General features: G+C 46.9%; 1 protein-coding gene across 2 annotated transcripts in view; it reads right to left on the bottom strand.

Moving 5' to 3' along the window:
- Positions 1 to 1573: 1573 nt before the first annotated feature.
- Positions 1574 to 14610, bottom strand: part of fz2 (frizzled 2) — a 106753-nt gene continuing 93716 nt past the window's right edge. For both annotated transcript variants that reach the window (XM_017904563.1, XM_017904562.1), the window contains exon 2: positions 1574 to 5951. In XM_017904563.1, coding sequence (XP_017760052.1) covers positions 3683 to 5902 — 2220 coding nt within the window. In that variant the 5' untranslated portion in view covers positions 5903 to 5951 and the 3' untranslated portion in view covers positions 1574 to 3682. The remainder of the gene's footprint in view (positions 5952 to 14610) is intronic.

Genomic DNA, 14610 nt, shown 5'->3' with positions numbered 1-14610 from the left:
TACCTGTGCCCAGTCAGAAATTGAAATACGATTTTATAGAGAAATAAAATCACTAAAAGAAGAGAAGAAATAATAAGAATCGAGAGGATATCGAGGAAGACTCTCAGGATATGCAAGCAATGAACGCAAGGAACTTAAATAATAATAAAGTATATTAAAAATCGTATACAATTTTGATTTCAATATATGCATATGTATAACGATATGGTCATCGGTCGTCGGTTACTCGTTAACTACTATGGCAACGTAAAAACTTGTACAAAGATGGCGGTCGAGCGGTAGAGTCGGACCAGAACAGAGGATCCATAGTATTTCAAGGAAAAAAAAAAAAGAACATAAAAGCCAAACGAGGAAAACGTACAAAAAGAAAAATAGAGGGAGACACGACTGTTTCGAAACTGCGAAATATACTTGCCCTATCACAGGAGCATTTTCTGTACGAAGAGAAAGAAACGAAGAAAAATAACACCTAATGAACCAACACGATGGATGAAATTCCGGGACACACTCGTTACACACAGTATTTTCCATTTTATTGACAATCATCGTGACAAAAAGTGGCTTACAAATACTCGTTATAAACTCCTCCCTCTCCTTCCTCTAACGTCGCGTTCGTTCTTTTCGTCGCATCAATCGTTCTCTGCCATCGCGATAGCAGCGCGCTCTGTCGCGCTTCCCATCTCTCTCCCACTCCACCGTCCACCCGCCTTCTCTCCCTCTCGCTCGCCTCCAACGTCCCATCCCGTCCCGTCTCGCTCCTTCCTTCCCGTCTGATCGTCCACGAACGCGACATTGTCCGTTTTCGCTCGTAACAGCTTGGCGTGATATGTGACACTAAAGGTTCTTTACTCTCACTACTTTACAACATTACACGTGTACGTTTTCGTTTGGCAGGGGTCCCCGTCCGGGATACGATACGGGTCGTGTTTTTTTTCGTTTTATTCTTTTTTTGTTAAGTGGCTTGAGGCAGTTATCGTTTTTCAGTCCTTTTGTTTCATTCCGTTTCTTTTTCGTTCCTTATTCCATTCCCGTGTTCGTCCCGCGTGCACGCGTTCCCACCTGCTCCACTCGCGAGACATCTCGCGGTCGATCGCGTGAGTCAACGAAATTTCAACGGCCACGGCTAAAGAAACGCCAACGCTGGCGCGGGGGACAGAAAAAGTACATAACCGAGATGTTTCTCTCTCGCTCGCTATTCGTCGCGTCGAAGGAATCCTCGACCACGCGATCGCACGCGACTCGACCTTGGACATGTCCCGTGAAAGGGAGCACCGATAAGAGACCTATACTCTCGGGAATCGTACTTTTCCTTCCAATCCTCCCCTTTCTCCCTCCAGCGATTAGAAAAATTGTGAGATATCGACATCGCGTCGCGGAAGCGCGCGCGCCCTCGCGCCGAGGTCCCGCGCACGCTTCTACGATCATATATATATATATATATATTTATATATATTTATTTATATATTTATATTTATATTTATAATGTATCTGTAATATATATATTTACGTACTTAACGATTTCCTCGTTTATCCGATTTCGCACTCTGTCAACAGCTACTTGCCTATTGCGCGGACACAGAAAACACGCGAACGTGTGTGTATATGAATTGCCTGGATATTTTTTTTTTTTTCTTTTTCTTCATCCTTTTACCTACGATTTACTCTCGGGTTACACAGAACATTTTCTCGTCCTTTTCTCTACGACGTGCGAGTATGTACGAATGGTTGTGTACGTGTGAGCGTGTGTGTGCCTCGGTGGTATGCGTGTGCGTGTACACACGGCTGGAGTCCCTGCTAGAGACGGAAAGCCGTGCAAGGTACAAAAAAACAAGTGTCATTTGGAATCGTGTTACCTCTGCACTCCTGTTTTTTGCTGCTACGTTTAAAACGTGTGTGTGTGTGTATATATATATCATATACATATATAAAAATATATATAAAACGGTAAAGGTTGAGGGGGGGGGGGGGCTCCGTTCGGCAGTAAAAAAGTCGCGTTCGACACCCGAAATCGTGCTTCGACGTATGTATACGTGTATACATACCGTAAACACACGTTTCGTTTTCTTTTCTCGACGCATTTACGCTTCGATCGACGCGTTCCTTCGCCCGCGGCAAGACTAGCAGCTCCCTTCGAAGCTTCTTTTTACGGTATTCCAATTGTTATTCGATACCCATTACTCATTGCACCAAACGTTTGACAAGAGACTCGTTTCATCGGCCATCGAAACTCTCTTCGAAGGATACGAAACGAATTCAGAGGTTCACGGATAAATGCGCAAAAAGGAACGCGTCACCGTCGCGACTGCGCATGCTCGCGTCTGTACATCGTATTAAATTCGTGTCGACCGATAAATCGTTCTCTGATGATCGTTCTCTCACCATTTCTCTTTTATATTTACAGCAGTTTACCTAACATCTAAGAATAATATTTACAGTTACCTTTCGTTCTCCACCTTTCCTTCCTTCCCTTATACGTCTGCGCTATACACTTGCACGTCGCACTTCATACGATCGCCGGCGGTGAGCCTGTATTCGTGGCTCTACGGAGTACTTTCATTGGTCGAGATGATCAGTCGATCCCCTCCTCTCCCGCACCGACACACGTTCGCTTCGACCGTTCGACTAGCGACTAAATCGTATGAAATTACAAAAACACGCGACGCGGAATGCCGGACCACCGCCGTAATCCTTAAGTAACGACATCTAAAAGTCCGTGTTTTACACCTATACTTCTGTTATGGCTAGGTTAGATAAATAGACGAGACGATACACGTTAGACGGACATGCGGACTGTACGAGCTCCGCTACGGTATATAAGTAAGAAAGAGTACAGATAGATACGAATAAGAGAGAATTTCTGTCACGCGTCCCATTCGCTCGATTCACTCACTCGTTAAACCACATTCGATCCACGCACTAACGTCACAATCTCACTACACCGGCCGGTCTCGAGCGCCATGTTGCGCACCGTCGCCCTCTGGTGTCGCCGCGTCGAGGGTCCAAGTATACCATATATATATATATATACCGACTGCTCCGGTGGTAGAATTCGAACCGCGTTCGCGCTACGCGTCTCACCAATTACAGAAATTTCAGCGCTAAATTCACGAGATTGGTAAAAAGGATCGTTAGCCTACGTGTACACGGGTTAAAAATGACGTAGAAATAGAAAAGAAGCGGCTCGAGACCGGCGGAAAAGACACGTACGGGCTAATACGTATATCGGGTAATCGAGAAGCACCGTCGCGAGTCATCGACGCTGTTCGACGCGTCGTGAAGCGCCACACGTCGGTGGTACCGAGAAACGCATACACCCTCGACGACCCCCTTTCTCCTCTTTCATTTCGGCATACTGTTAAGAACGGTGACAAAGTTGCTATCGAAAATCGATTCATACTTCGGTGGCCTGGGTGTACGAGGGTGCGAGTCCGTGAGCTGGCGTGAGGGGGCCCGTGGACGCCAACGACCTCCTCGAGTATATGGTAGCCGCCGAGTGTGGCGTGTGTGGCGCCGTGTGCGGCGCCGTATGCGGCGTGTGCCTGCGCGAGGCCGAGGCGAAGGGCTAAATGGGCCCGTAGTTACTAAGGGCGGAAGGCCTCTCCTGTTGCACCGACTGTTGCTGTTGCTGTTGCTGCGGCTCGCAGCCAGCGGTGTTCATATCGCCCCCCGCCGACTGGTGACGTCATACGTGCGACAGAGGGGGTTGCTTGAGGACGTGATGATGAAGATGATGCTGAGACGCGCTGGCCACGCTGCCAGGTGGAAGTAAAGCGCTGCCGGGGCCCGGTGCTGGTGGATACGGCACTCCGACACGTCCGACGACGCCCTTGATGCTGGTGCTGCCGATGCCTCCGCTGACGCCTGTCACGCCTGCTACCATACCGGCGCCACCGCCTCCGTGACCGCCGCCTGCGCTCCCGCCGCTGAACAAACGCCTCCATAGACGTTTCCACGAGTCGACGGTTTTGCCGCTCCAGATCCACACGCCTGACGTGATGCCTACCGCGAGCGCCATAAAGTACTTGAGCATCAGGACGGAGTAGAGAGGTCTTGCTCTTGGTCGACAGGGGCATGCCAGCGAACCGAGCCACTCGTTTCGTAACGTCGTCTCGTACATGTGACAGGCCAACACTACTCCGGCTGGTAGCGTGTACAGAACGCTGAACACGCCGATGCGTATCATCAGTTTCTCCAGTTTGTCCGCCTTCGCTCCCGGCTGTCGTTTTATCACCGAACGGATCCTGAACAGGCTCACGAATCCTGCCAGAAGGAAGCTCGTTCCCAGCAGAAGGTACACGAACAAGGGTACCAGAATGAACGACCGTACTCCTTCCGGGGCTACCGTACAGACTCCTGCCACTGGATCCCCTGCCACTCCCCCGGCCAGGTACGCCGAGAACGTCTGGACCGCTGGTGCTAGCCAGGCCGCTAGATGGAAGTACTGCGAGTACGAGGCTATCGCCTCGTTGCCCCATTTCAGACCCGCTGCCAGGAACCACGTGAACGCGAGGATCACCCACCAGACCGACGACGCCATTCCGAAGAAGTAGATCATGAGGAAGACGGCGACGCAAGCTTCCGGGCCCTGTGCCCTGGACTTCAGTGCCAGTCCGTCGCAGGCTATCTCCTCGTGGCCGAACACGCTCCTGGACAGGTAGCCGACCGACACGGCGAAGTAGCAAGCTGACAGGAACACTATCGGTCTCTCAGGATACTTGAAGCGCTGGGTGTCGATCAGAAACGTGGTGACGGTCACGAGCGTGCTTGCGGCGCACAGGCCGCTCCACAGAGCCAGCCACACGGCCGCGAACTCGCGCTCTTCTGGGGTGAGAAACGCCCCGTGGCACGGGAGAGCGCAGTTCGGTACTCCGGCAATGTCCTGGATGATGCTCCGAGCGATGCTTATCGGTGGCGCCGGTATGACCCCACTTACGGCCATGCCTGCCAGACCAGCCCCGTTGCCTATGTTGCCGGTGCTGCTGCCGCTTATCGGTCCCGGAATGACCGTGCCCCCCGCCCCCAGGGGTACGAGGGGTGCCCTGCAGCGGCACGCGCAATCCCTCGCCCTTTCCCCCGGGGGATGTTGGCAGTTTTTTTGATTTTTGCCTGGCTTGCACCGCGGTGGTTGGGTCGTCTTCGACGGCCTAGTTGGACGCGGTGGCGCTGCTGGCAGAGGGGCGCTGCTCGCTGCTCCTCCGTTCCCGGACCCATATCCGGTGCTGCTGGTATGATTGTCCTGTTCCATGCACAGGTTCTCCGGGTCTCCGTGAGTCGGTAGTCTCTCGCAGGCCATTCTCTCTGGCCAGGAGAATCCGTACTGCTGCATCAACGGCGCGCAACCGGCTCGTGCTCTCTCGCAAACGCTCCTACAAGCTGGCAGAGGTTTCGTGTACTCGGGCAAGCATATCGGAGTGTACATGGAGCACAGGAAGAACTTCAGATCCGGCGAACACTTGATCTCCACCAACGGCCAGAACTGGTGCACCTCTAGACCGGCCTCTTCCTGGTTGTCGTGATTCAACTCGTTCGGCATGGCTGTCAGATTGTACCCGATTCCTCGACACATCGGGATCGTGATCTCCTCGCATCTGCCGTTCCCATTCACCGTCCCGCCACCTAGCGACGAGTGCCCAACGCCGCTACTGCCACCCCCGACCACGCTGTTTCCAGACCCTACCATGCTGCCGGAAGCGGAGCCACTGCCAGGCACGACGCCCACCATCGACGACGAGGAGGCGGAAGAAGAGGACGACGAAGAACCGCTCGATACCGAGCCCACGTTACTCACTGGACTGATTGCTGATTCTAATCGCGCGTTCGATAATACTGCGAGCAGCAGCAACGGCAATAGGGACGCCATCGTTCGGCTCGGAAGCAGCTTCGTCCGTCGAACGAATCCCATTTTCGTAGCTTGATTTCGCTTACGCCTGTGTGGGTCGCATCACTCCGGCCTGCAACAGAAAACGTCGTTTCGTCAGTTTATTAGTCGTCAAGACTCAATTGATCGTGAAAATCTTCTCATATTTATCGAATTTTTCAAAATACTTCTTTGACAGGAAATTGAGTTTGTGTGAGTTGTTGTCAATTGCCAACACCCTCACGGTTATTGACCTCGACTGATCGCAGGTATCTTTATATGACAGTAGTACTAGCAGGGATGAAAGGAAAATGGAGGGATGCGTTTCGTCCTGGGCCTGCTAGATCAGGTGAGACTCATCAGTAAGGCTACCTAGCAGGCCCTGCCTTAGATCGGGAAATTATACATATGTACGAATTGGAGGTTTTCCGAGAACTTGCGAGAAAGTTCTCCAACCTCCTTCAAGTCGGAATCCATCTAGTGGCATGAGTCAGAATGATGATTGCCACAGACTGTTACCGCTCACCAGTTTTCTCATTTTTCGCGCGCCATCTGTGATTATCTTAGATTATCTTACATATCAATACACTGTCTTGTCAAAACGCATGGTCCCTGGCTTATGTCTTAAAAATTTTTATGCGGCACACAATGTGTTAATGAAATTTTCCGGCGATGCTTCCACAAAGACATGTCATACGGTCAGAATAGTCGGATTTCGGATGATCTTTTACGTCTTACGGGAATTAGACACCCGGGACTCGTTCGACTAACATACGGTAAGTAAGTGGGAAAATATTCCGGAATAATTCGCGATATTTTTCGCGTCGTCGCGTGTTTTAACACGTTGCTCGCTAACGCGTGTGTCACTGGCGCTAGCCAAACACGAAATGTTCTAGCTGGCGCATACGATGTATGCGTATCAATTAGGTTAATGGATGGACGTTAACGCACCGTTATCTTTCAATCTCTCTGCAGTCGCGTTTCCTCGAATACTGTTGTTGTCTCCCAATTCATACTCGTAATTGGAGCGTATTGATAAACTTCCAACTATGCTCCAGAAATGACCAACTTATCGATTGACTTATCGGTTTCGTTCTATCCAAAAGCCCAGTCGAAGCACGTGTTCGAAGCAATCTTTTTGTAACTCTTCCGTCGTTATCTCGTACAAATAACGAGATTTCGATTGTTTAGTCGATTCTACAATAATCTGTGTCAATTACCATGTTTTCTACGAGACTAACAAGTGTCCTGATATTTATAGACTGAAGAGGAACAGTGTTTCTCAATTTTTCTAAAAATCAGAAGCTTCTGTCCGTCTTTATAAAATAAATAAATACTAAAAATCGAGTAAAAGTGATCATCGAGCCCCCCAGAAAATATTTCGTGGCTGCGTCGAAGATCAGGATCCACTACTTTTCAATCAGTATAGAGTAACTATCAAACCGGTCAAAATGATTGGTTTCAGACTTTTTGTTTCCTCAATTACTGCAAGCATGTAACCACTTTTAGGAAAATTAATGTTGACTTTTATTAGGCTAGACTGTAATTATATATACCCATTTCTAAGCAATTGCATTATCCAATTATTCCTAATTATATTATCAGATAACTACATAATTATATACAAAATTACCTTCATCGTAACGCTGTAATTAGTCGCCTATCTACGTATGAGATATTCTGGCATACGTTACACCGGTATCCCAGGGTTAACATCGTTTTAGTACACGTCGACTTTAATTAACGCGAAGTTCCGACCACGTGGAAAGAAACGGAGGAACCACGCTTCGTTCCCGAGTAGTTAACTCGCTGAAAATTAAATGGGAAAGCGAAAAAGGGAGCCACGCGTTTCGAGACTCGGCAACGAGGAACATAAATCAGGCAAAAATCCACAGGAAGCCCACGGGGATGTAGGAAAAGGAGCAAAAGCACGAGCGGGCAAAAACAAATCAAGCCTCGCGAGCCACACACGAACCACAATAGAACAAAAACCGTGATCCTCCCCCGCGCTACGCCTATCTCACCCCGTCATCAACCCCGCGTGGATCCTCGTTGGAACAAGGCCGAACAAAAACGTGTTCGATCTCCGAGCCGCTTACGATGGTCCTAATTAAAGCCGACGAAATGGTTCCGGCGGTGAGGAGAAAAAAGACAGGGGCCGCTGGAACTAGCATAACATTATATAACGCAAACGGTTCGAGTCGATCGGGCGAACCGGTGTGTGCTCGTATTTGCATAACCACCCGACGAATCCCGATTCGTTAAGAGGCCGCCGAAAGACGCGACCGTCTGCGACCCTAACGAACACGAAGGGCGCGGGTTCAGGTGGCTGCCGCATAAATCAACGTCCGACGAGGCTAGATCCTCCGCTAGAGATCCCCGGGCAGACGGGTGCGCTGCTGTCTGCACACGCACACACCCACCATCGCTAAAGCTCGAGGGAAAAGGAACTCGTCCCGATTGGCAAGCCATACGCGTCCCCGGCGGGTATCTCTCGTGAGGAAACGGCGAAGAAACGGCGAGGAATCGGTGAAGAAACGTCGGAGTGAAATCAGACGAAGGGGGTGATGAGGCAAGTCGGGCAGACACGACGTGACGAGCGAATACGACTCGAGAGTGAAAAGGCCAACGTGCAACGGCAATAGCACCAGGCCACGAGACGACGACAGTCGTGTATCTTATAATAGTCGGGCCGCGGAAAACACGTGACCGGAGCGAAATGTTATTGTAGGAGGCGGTGTTAGTTTTACCGTTTGTTAACTGCTAGCACCCCGACGCACGCGCTCCCGTCGCTATTTATAAGCTTCAACCCGGTGCTGCTGTTGCATCTTCGCGAGAACGTCTCTCCCATTCGGCTACGTGTGTGGCGAGCGCGAGATTGACGCGCGCAAGGAAAGGATCACGGAAACGGACGCGTGGTCTCGGGTAGGAAGGATTCGAGAGGGTTCAAAGAGTAAAAGGTTGCACGACGGGACGTGCTTTTTCCGTTTCTCATTGGCTTCCGGTTTAACTGGTCTGACGAGGAGAGCGCGAGTCCTTCGGGTCGTTGATTTGGTTCGAACTTTTGCAGAAATCTAGTCATCCAGTTCAAGAAAATGTCGAGAAAATGTATAATTATAGGGGCAATTGCTCGATAGTTTTTGAGGTGTTTATGCTTGACCCTTTGACTATGGCAGACTTTGAAACACACCAGCTATATTATACGGTTGGAATCCCATTTGAGATACACACGAAGAACGGTAAAACTTTTCGTTAGATGTGCATTTGTGAGAAATTATTGTATATTCGAGTAATAATAAAAGCACTATATTCCATTATATTAAAACAACGTTATTTATTTCTTCGTATCCTGCATTAAATTGTTACTGTACATATTTAGAATTTAATAACAGAAGAGACTTCTGAGTGCCTTTAGGCGCCCTCAGTATTACAAGTACAAGATTTCTAAGTGCCTTTAGGTATCCACAGTAGTCAAAGGGTTAAAAGCTTTATTATTCTTAACTACAATTTTTTCTGAATAGTTATCCATATTTACCAAGTGCCATTGTGGCTTAACAACGATAACAGAAGACTCCTACCCCAATGGGCTTGGGGTTCGATCCCATCCATAATTAATAGTTTTCTTCTCCATATACTTTTTATTCTGTATTAATTTTTCTCCAGTGAAAACATATAATTTTAAATAAATTACAAATAAGATTATTTAATAAAAAAAATATTTATTTATTATTGATTACAACAGTGGTACTCATTGTAGAAGCAGGGAAAGCATAATCACATCAACATCTTGTACACCGATGTAAGTGGAATATTATTATCATTATAAACAAGAACATTTACTGTTTGTTAATAATTCTTTTGGAAAACAAAATGTCAAATATATACCAGCATGAGAAAGCGTAAAAAAATAAATTGTTTTGTTACGAAATTTTATTTACAATTAATTTAAAATGATTTCTTTTCACGGGCGAAAAATTAATAGAAAATAAAAGAAGATTGAAAAAAGAACTATTAATTACCGGATTAAATTGCGAATACCGGCGTGGCAATTTTCGGATGTCGTCGTTAGACCACAACGTCACTCGACAATTATTCGAAATAAATCTGTAATTAAGGTAGTAATACAATTTTAATCGTAAATATTTCAAAAATTATTAAGTAGGTGCGGTTATAACGGTATATTTCCTTAAAGTGCATGACGAGATCTACAAACTTGCCGAGTTTGAACTAAATCAATGACCCTAAGGATCTGCGCTCTCCTTGTGAGCCAATCTCGTGGCCCGGGTTCATCGCTGACAATGGCATTCAAGCGACTGCACGGGACGAGACCCGGAGGATCGAGGATCCTCGAGAGCTGCAGTTTTGAACGTTGCAATCCGCAAGTGGCCAACCGTGGATCATCGCCGACGTCGGCGTCGTCTCCCGCGCCGCTTTTAACCACGAAGAAACGCACAAAAAGCGCCCCCACCCTGCCATGACAGCATTCAGGCACGAGAAAAGGTCAACCGGCCGGAACGAGAATTCGATATTCATGGCCGCCGGCTCGTAACATCTGAATGGCCGGGTTTTAATCGGTCTCTCGCGCTGCCTGCGCCTTCAGGTTCGCCCGGGCACCCCCCGGTCTTCCTCGCACCCCTTGCGTAGCGATATTTGGAAACACGTGACTCACGCGGGGAGCACCCACGCCTGCCGGGAGCACGCACAGCCCCTAAAATTCGCGAGCCCGTAGTTTCCGGTTAATCGACACGTGACGGATAACGCAGGCCTGGAATTTTTCTTCCGTGACGATGGCAGCGCGCCCTCGTTTTCCTCGCGAACCAACGACCGGCGACGACGCCCCCTTATGACTGCAATTTCCAGATCGATCGTTTTGCAGGCATTTCCTACGAGTAATAACGCGAATTTTTCAAATTTATGCATCCGTTGCTGTACGACGTGAGAAGCTATTTAGCTCCCCTATCCTTCGTCTAAATGTCTATACCGTGGACGATCGGCTCGATTATAATGCGCCGCTCGGAAAGTATGGCCGCCGCGCGGTGAAAAATTGCCACGCGATATTCTTATGACACGTTCTTGCAGCACCGTGTTTTTCTCTCTGTGCTAATTCTAGGCTTTGTCACACCCGGTTGTCCATGCGATCAACGAAGCGTGTTATTTGTGTTACTAGGATCACCGAACCGATCATAATGATTCGTTAAATTTGCCAAGTTTGAAATATCCTGTCATATGTAAAGAAATTTTTGGGTGACCAAAAAACCGAACGCTTTCTTTAACCCTTTCACTCCTGCGTTATGAAGAGAGTAGCAAACGTCCTGTCTTGAATTAATTTCATAAATTTTATTTTTGTTTATATAAAAGAAAATACCACCCTCAACACACGGTTTTCAGAACTGTCCATATAGGCTATTTGCAGCATTATGCAAATTTCTTTGTTTGTTATTATATATTATAAATTTGATATTTTATGTATTGTTTCAGGAATATTTAGAAAATATAATAATACAAAATCACATTTAGGACTGTCCAAACTGAGATTTACGTAGACAAAAATCTCAGGCCAAGGGCAGAAGCTTTTAAGTTTCTTCACAGGGGGTAGAATAATGCAGGGATTGTATTGAAAGAAAAATTCTCTATTACTCTAGGAAATGACAAGACTCGTCAGAACAATTGGACTGCGTTCACAAAGAATTTTCTAATTCTCTAACAGCTTTGAAATCCATGGACGTTGTATCACGTCTGCAGTCTGGCAGCCATGTTGCAGCATGACGTCTTACAACGTCTATCGGACTGAAATGGTTAAAAATTCATTCTAGGATCATCGTGTTAGAATCGTATCCACAAATTCATCAATCCTCCTGTCATCTTTTTATAAATGCCACGATATTCTGACAATCAGTTGCACCTATCACATCAACAGCTCCGCGATTAATTCATTGACAGCTAGGTGGTCATCAGTGACCGGTGTTTGTCTCCTCAGTGGGCCCATGATGGTCACCCATGCTAGTGTCTAACGCTACTAATCTTTAATTCTAACCATCCTCTGAAAATTTGACAACGTAAATGAACAGAGAACTTTGAACAGAAGACCACCGGTCAATCACCGTTTGTTTTAATGTTACAACTTAGATAACGAGTGATGATAATTATATTAAAAACATCGAAATAAAATTATTCTATCTATTCGATTTTCTTTTTATAATTTTAGCATAAAGAGTGTAAGTGAGCTTATAAAAATCTAAGAAGAGCCTCGAATTGCATCTTCACAACGAAGGAATCTTCATCTTTCCAAAGGATTAATAACTTCCACCATTTTGTTTTCTGTGCCATATTGTTTGATAATTCATCGTTATATCCTAAGAATAATGGAAATCTTTATCGTGGCCCCCTGGAGCCCCCCGAGTACCATATGAAAAGTGCGCGGCAGTCAAAGCGTGAAACGCATAGAACAAAGGACCGCGGGGTAAGAAAAGATGGGAAGAAATTAGCAACGTAAGCGTTTACAGCCTCGGTGTGATCGAATCGGAAGGGTGATCAAGCATCGTGGAGGAATGACGGGCGATTCAATTAACCGGCTGTACCAGCGATCGGCCATCGCCTCCCACGGCGCGACGAACGTCTTAAACACCAGCCGTACACGCTTGTACACCCATGTTCGCGCATTGCAAACAATACATCGTTGGCGGCGCACGGTAACAGAGACAGAAAACGTGCACGCCTTTCCGATTATTAATCGCCACGTGGCCGGAGCCATCGTAATTCATCCGGCCAAACGAATCGCACTGGCGCGCCTTATACCGGAACACGGTCACGCGCGATTCGACCGATCGATCGTTAATCGTCGTACAACAACGTGCAGCGCTTATTGACGCGTCTGGCTGGCCCACGACCGGGAAATTATCGCGTTCGAAAACGCGATGCTGCCCCATCGCCGCGGGAACGAGCTCCGCTTATTATTCCGGCCTCACCTTCTTCTTCGCGCTCCTTCCCGCTACGTGACCAACCGCGCGCCGCCATTCACCATCTTGTCGAGGAATGCGGGCTTCGTGATGAAGATGATGCTTTCCCTCGCCCATTCGCGCTATAATTTCCCATTAAGGAACATTTTCGCGGGGTACTTGGGGCGCGGTGGCATGGGGCGAGAGGATGGATCGTGTCGGGGTAATGAATCAGTTTTAAAGGGCCTCGCCCTTTGCCAGGAATACGCTTGGGCCCGCTGGCGGCGTTGTTTGGCTTATGATTTACTCTCCGAGCATGCAAATCCTGGCGTCTCGTCCTCCCGTTTCTTTTACGGGGATGTGGGCGAGACGAGAATACTTCCGAGGGAATTTCTTTCCCCGAGACGTCTCTCTGATTGCGCTCACCGTCGCTTTTTTATTCGCCAAGGGGTTCCCTTCAATGGGTATTTGTGCAGCGTTCTGTTCTAATTTTTGGCAGAATTATTTTAACCAGACTTCACCATTTCTCCCATTTTTACCGTTTTTACCATTTATGTCATTTATGCCATTTTTATCATTCTACCGTTTTTACCGTTGTTAACATTTTTGCCATTTTTACCATTTTTGCTATTTTTGCTATTTTTGCCATTATTGCCATTCTTGTCACTTTTGCCATTTTTGCCATTATTGCCATTATTACCATTCTTGTCACTTTTGCCATTTTTGCCATTTTTGCCATTTTTGTCATTTTTGTCATTTTTGCGCCATTATTGCTATTCTTGCCACTTTTACCATTTTTTCCGCGTTCACTGTTTTAATCCTAACTGATAATTTGTACACGTGTCGGTGACTATTAAAGTTGCATGAAATATTGCTCAGTGGTTCACATTATCGGAATATTAATTAAATGTAAACGCCGTTTATGCTATGCAATCGCAATGAATAAAATTATAGATATGTATCAGGTTCGAAGAGACTAAATCTCGATGTCAGGATCCTTTTCCACTACAAAAGGATCCTCGATAGAAAATAAATTTTTTAAAATAGTGATATTTTGGACCAAAATTTTAAATTCAACATACGAGGAAAAATTTTTACCCAGTCACGGTCAATTTTTCGAAGTCGCTGATAGGTCACGTACGAAAACAAACGTTGATGGAACGTTACGTAAAAAGAAGAGGGCCCGACCAATTGGGTTTCCGAGCAGGGATTCGAACTCGAATTTTTCTTTCACCCGTGCCTGACTGCTTTAACCAATTAAGCTGTCCAGCCTGTCAACAGATCCTTTCTCCATGAGTCACACGCTCATAACAGCCTGATAAATGCGGGCGTCCTTGGTCACGGTTCGAAATTAAGATTTCAAAAGGAATAAAGAAAGAAAAAAGGAAGAGAAATTACGAAAATCGATTTTTCTATCGGGGATCGCGTGTATTTTTCGTTGACAGCCGTTGTTGAAAATTCTGAACGGCGTGCACAGAGCGTTATACCTCGTTAACTCTGGCCACTGATGTGTTCGAGCACTGTTATTCCCAGCGAAACAATGAGAACCACACCGATAATTTTGTATGGAAATCATGGAAACGTTCGGATATGACCTATTATTGCAAGAATAACGAGCTGATTGACGAGCAATTTTAGACCCCGGTATCGCGCACATCAGGGGACGCGGGTAATTAACATTATTATTAGCACTTCATTAGCGTCTAATTCCTATGGAGTCCATCTAGACCGACACTGTAATGTCACCGAACACGATCATGGTTATTTACGAATCCTGTTATCTTCTTTCATCAGGGACTTCAGTACACTGACAAGTTC

This window comes from Eufriesea mexicana, unplaced genomic scaffold (genome assembly GCF_001483705.2).
Source record: "Eufriesea mexicana isolate 0111107269 unplaced genomic scaffold, ASM148370v2 scaffold2964, whole genome shotgun sequence".
NCBI classification, from domain to species: domain Eukaryota; kingdom Metazoa; phylum Arthropoda; class Insecta; order Hymenoptera; family Apidae; genus Eufriesea; species Eufriesea mexicana.
This window is presented reverse-complemented; position numbering and strand designations above follow the sequence as displayed.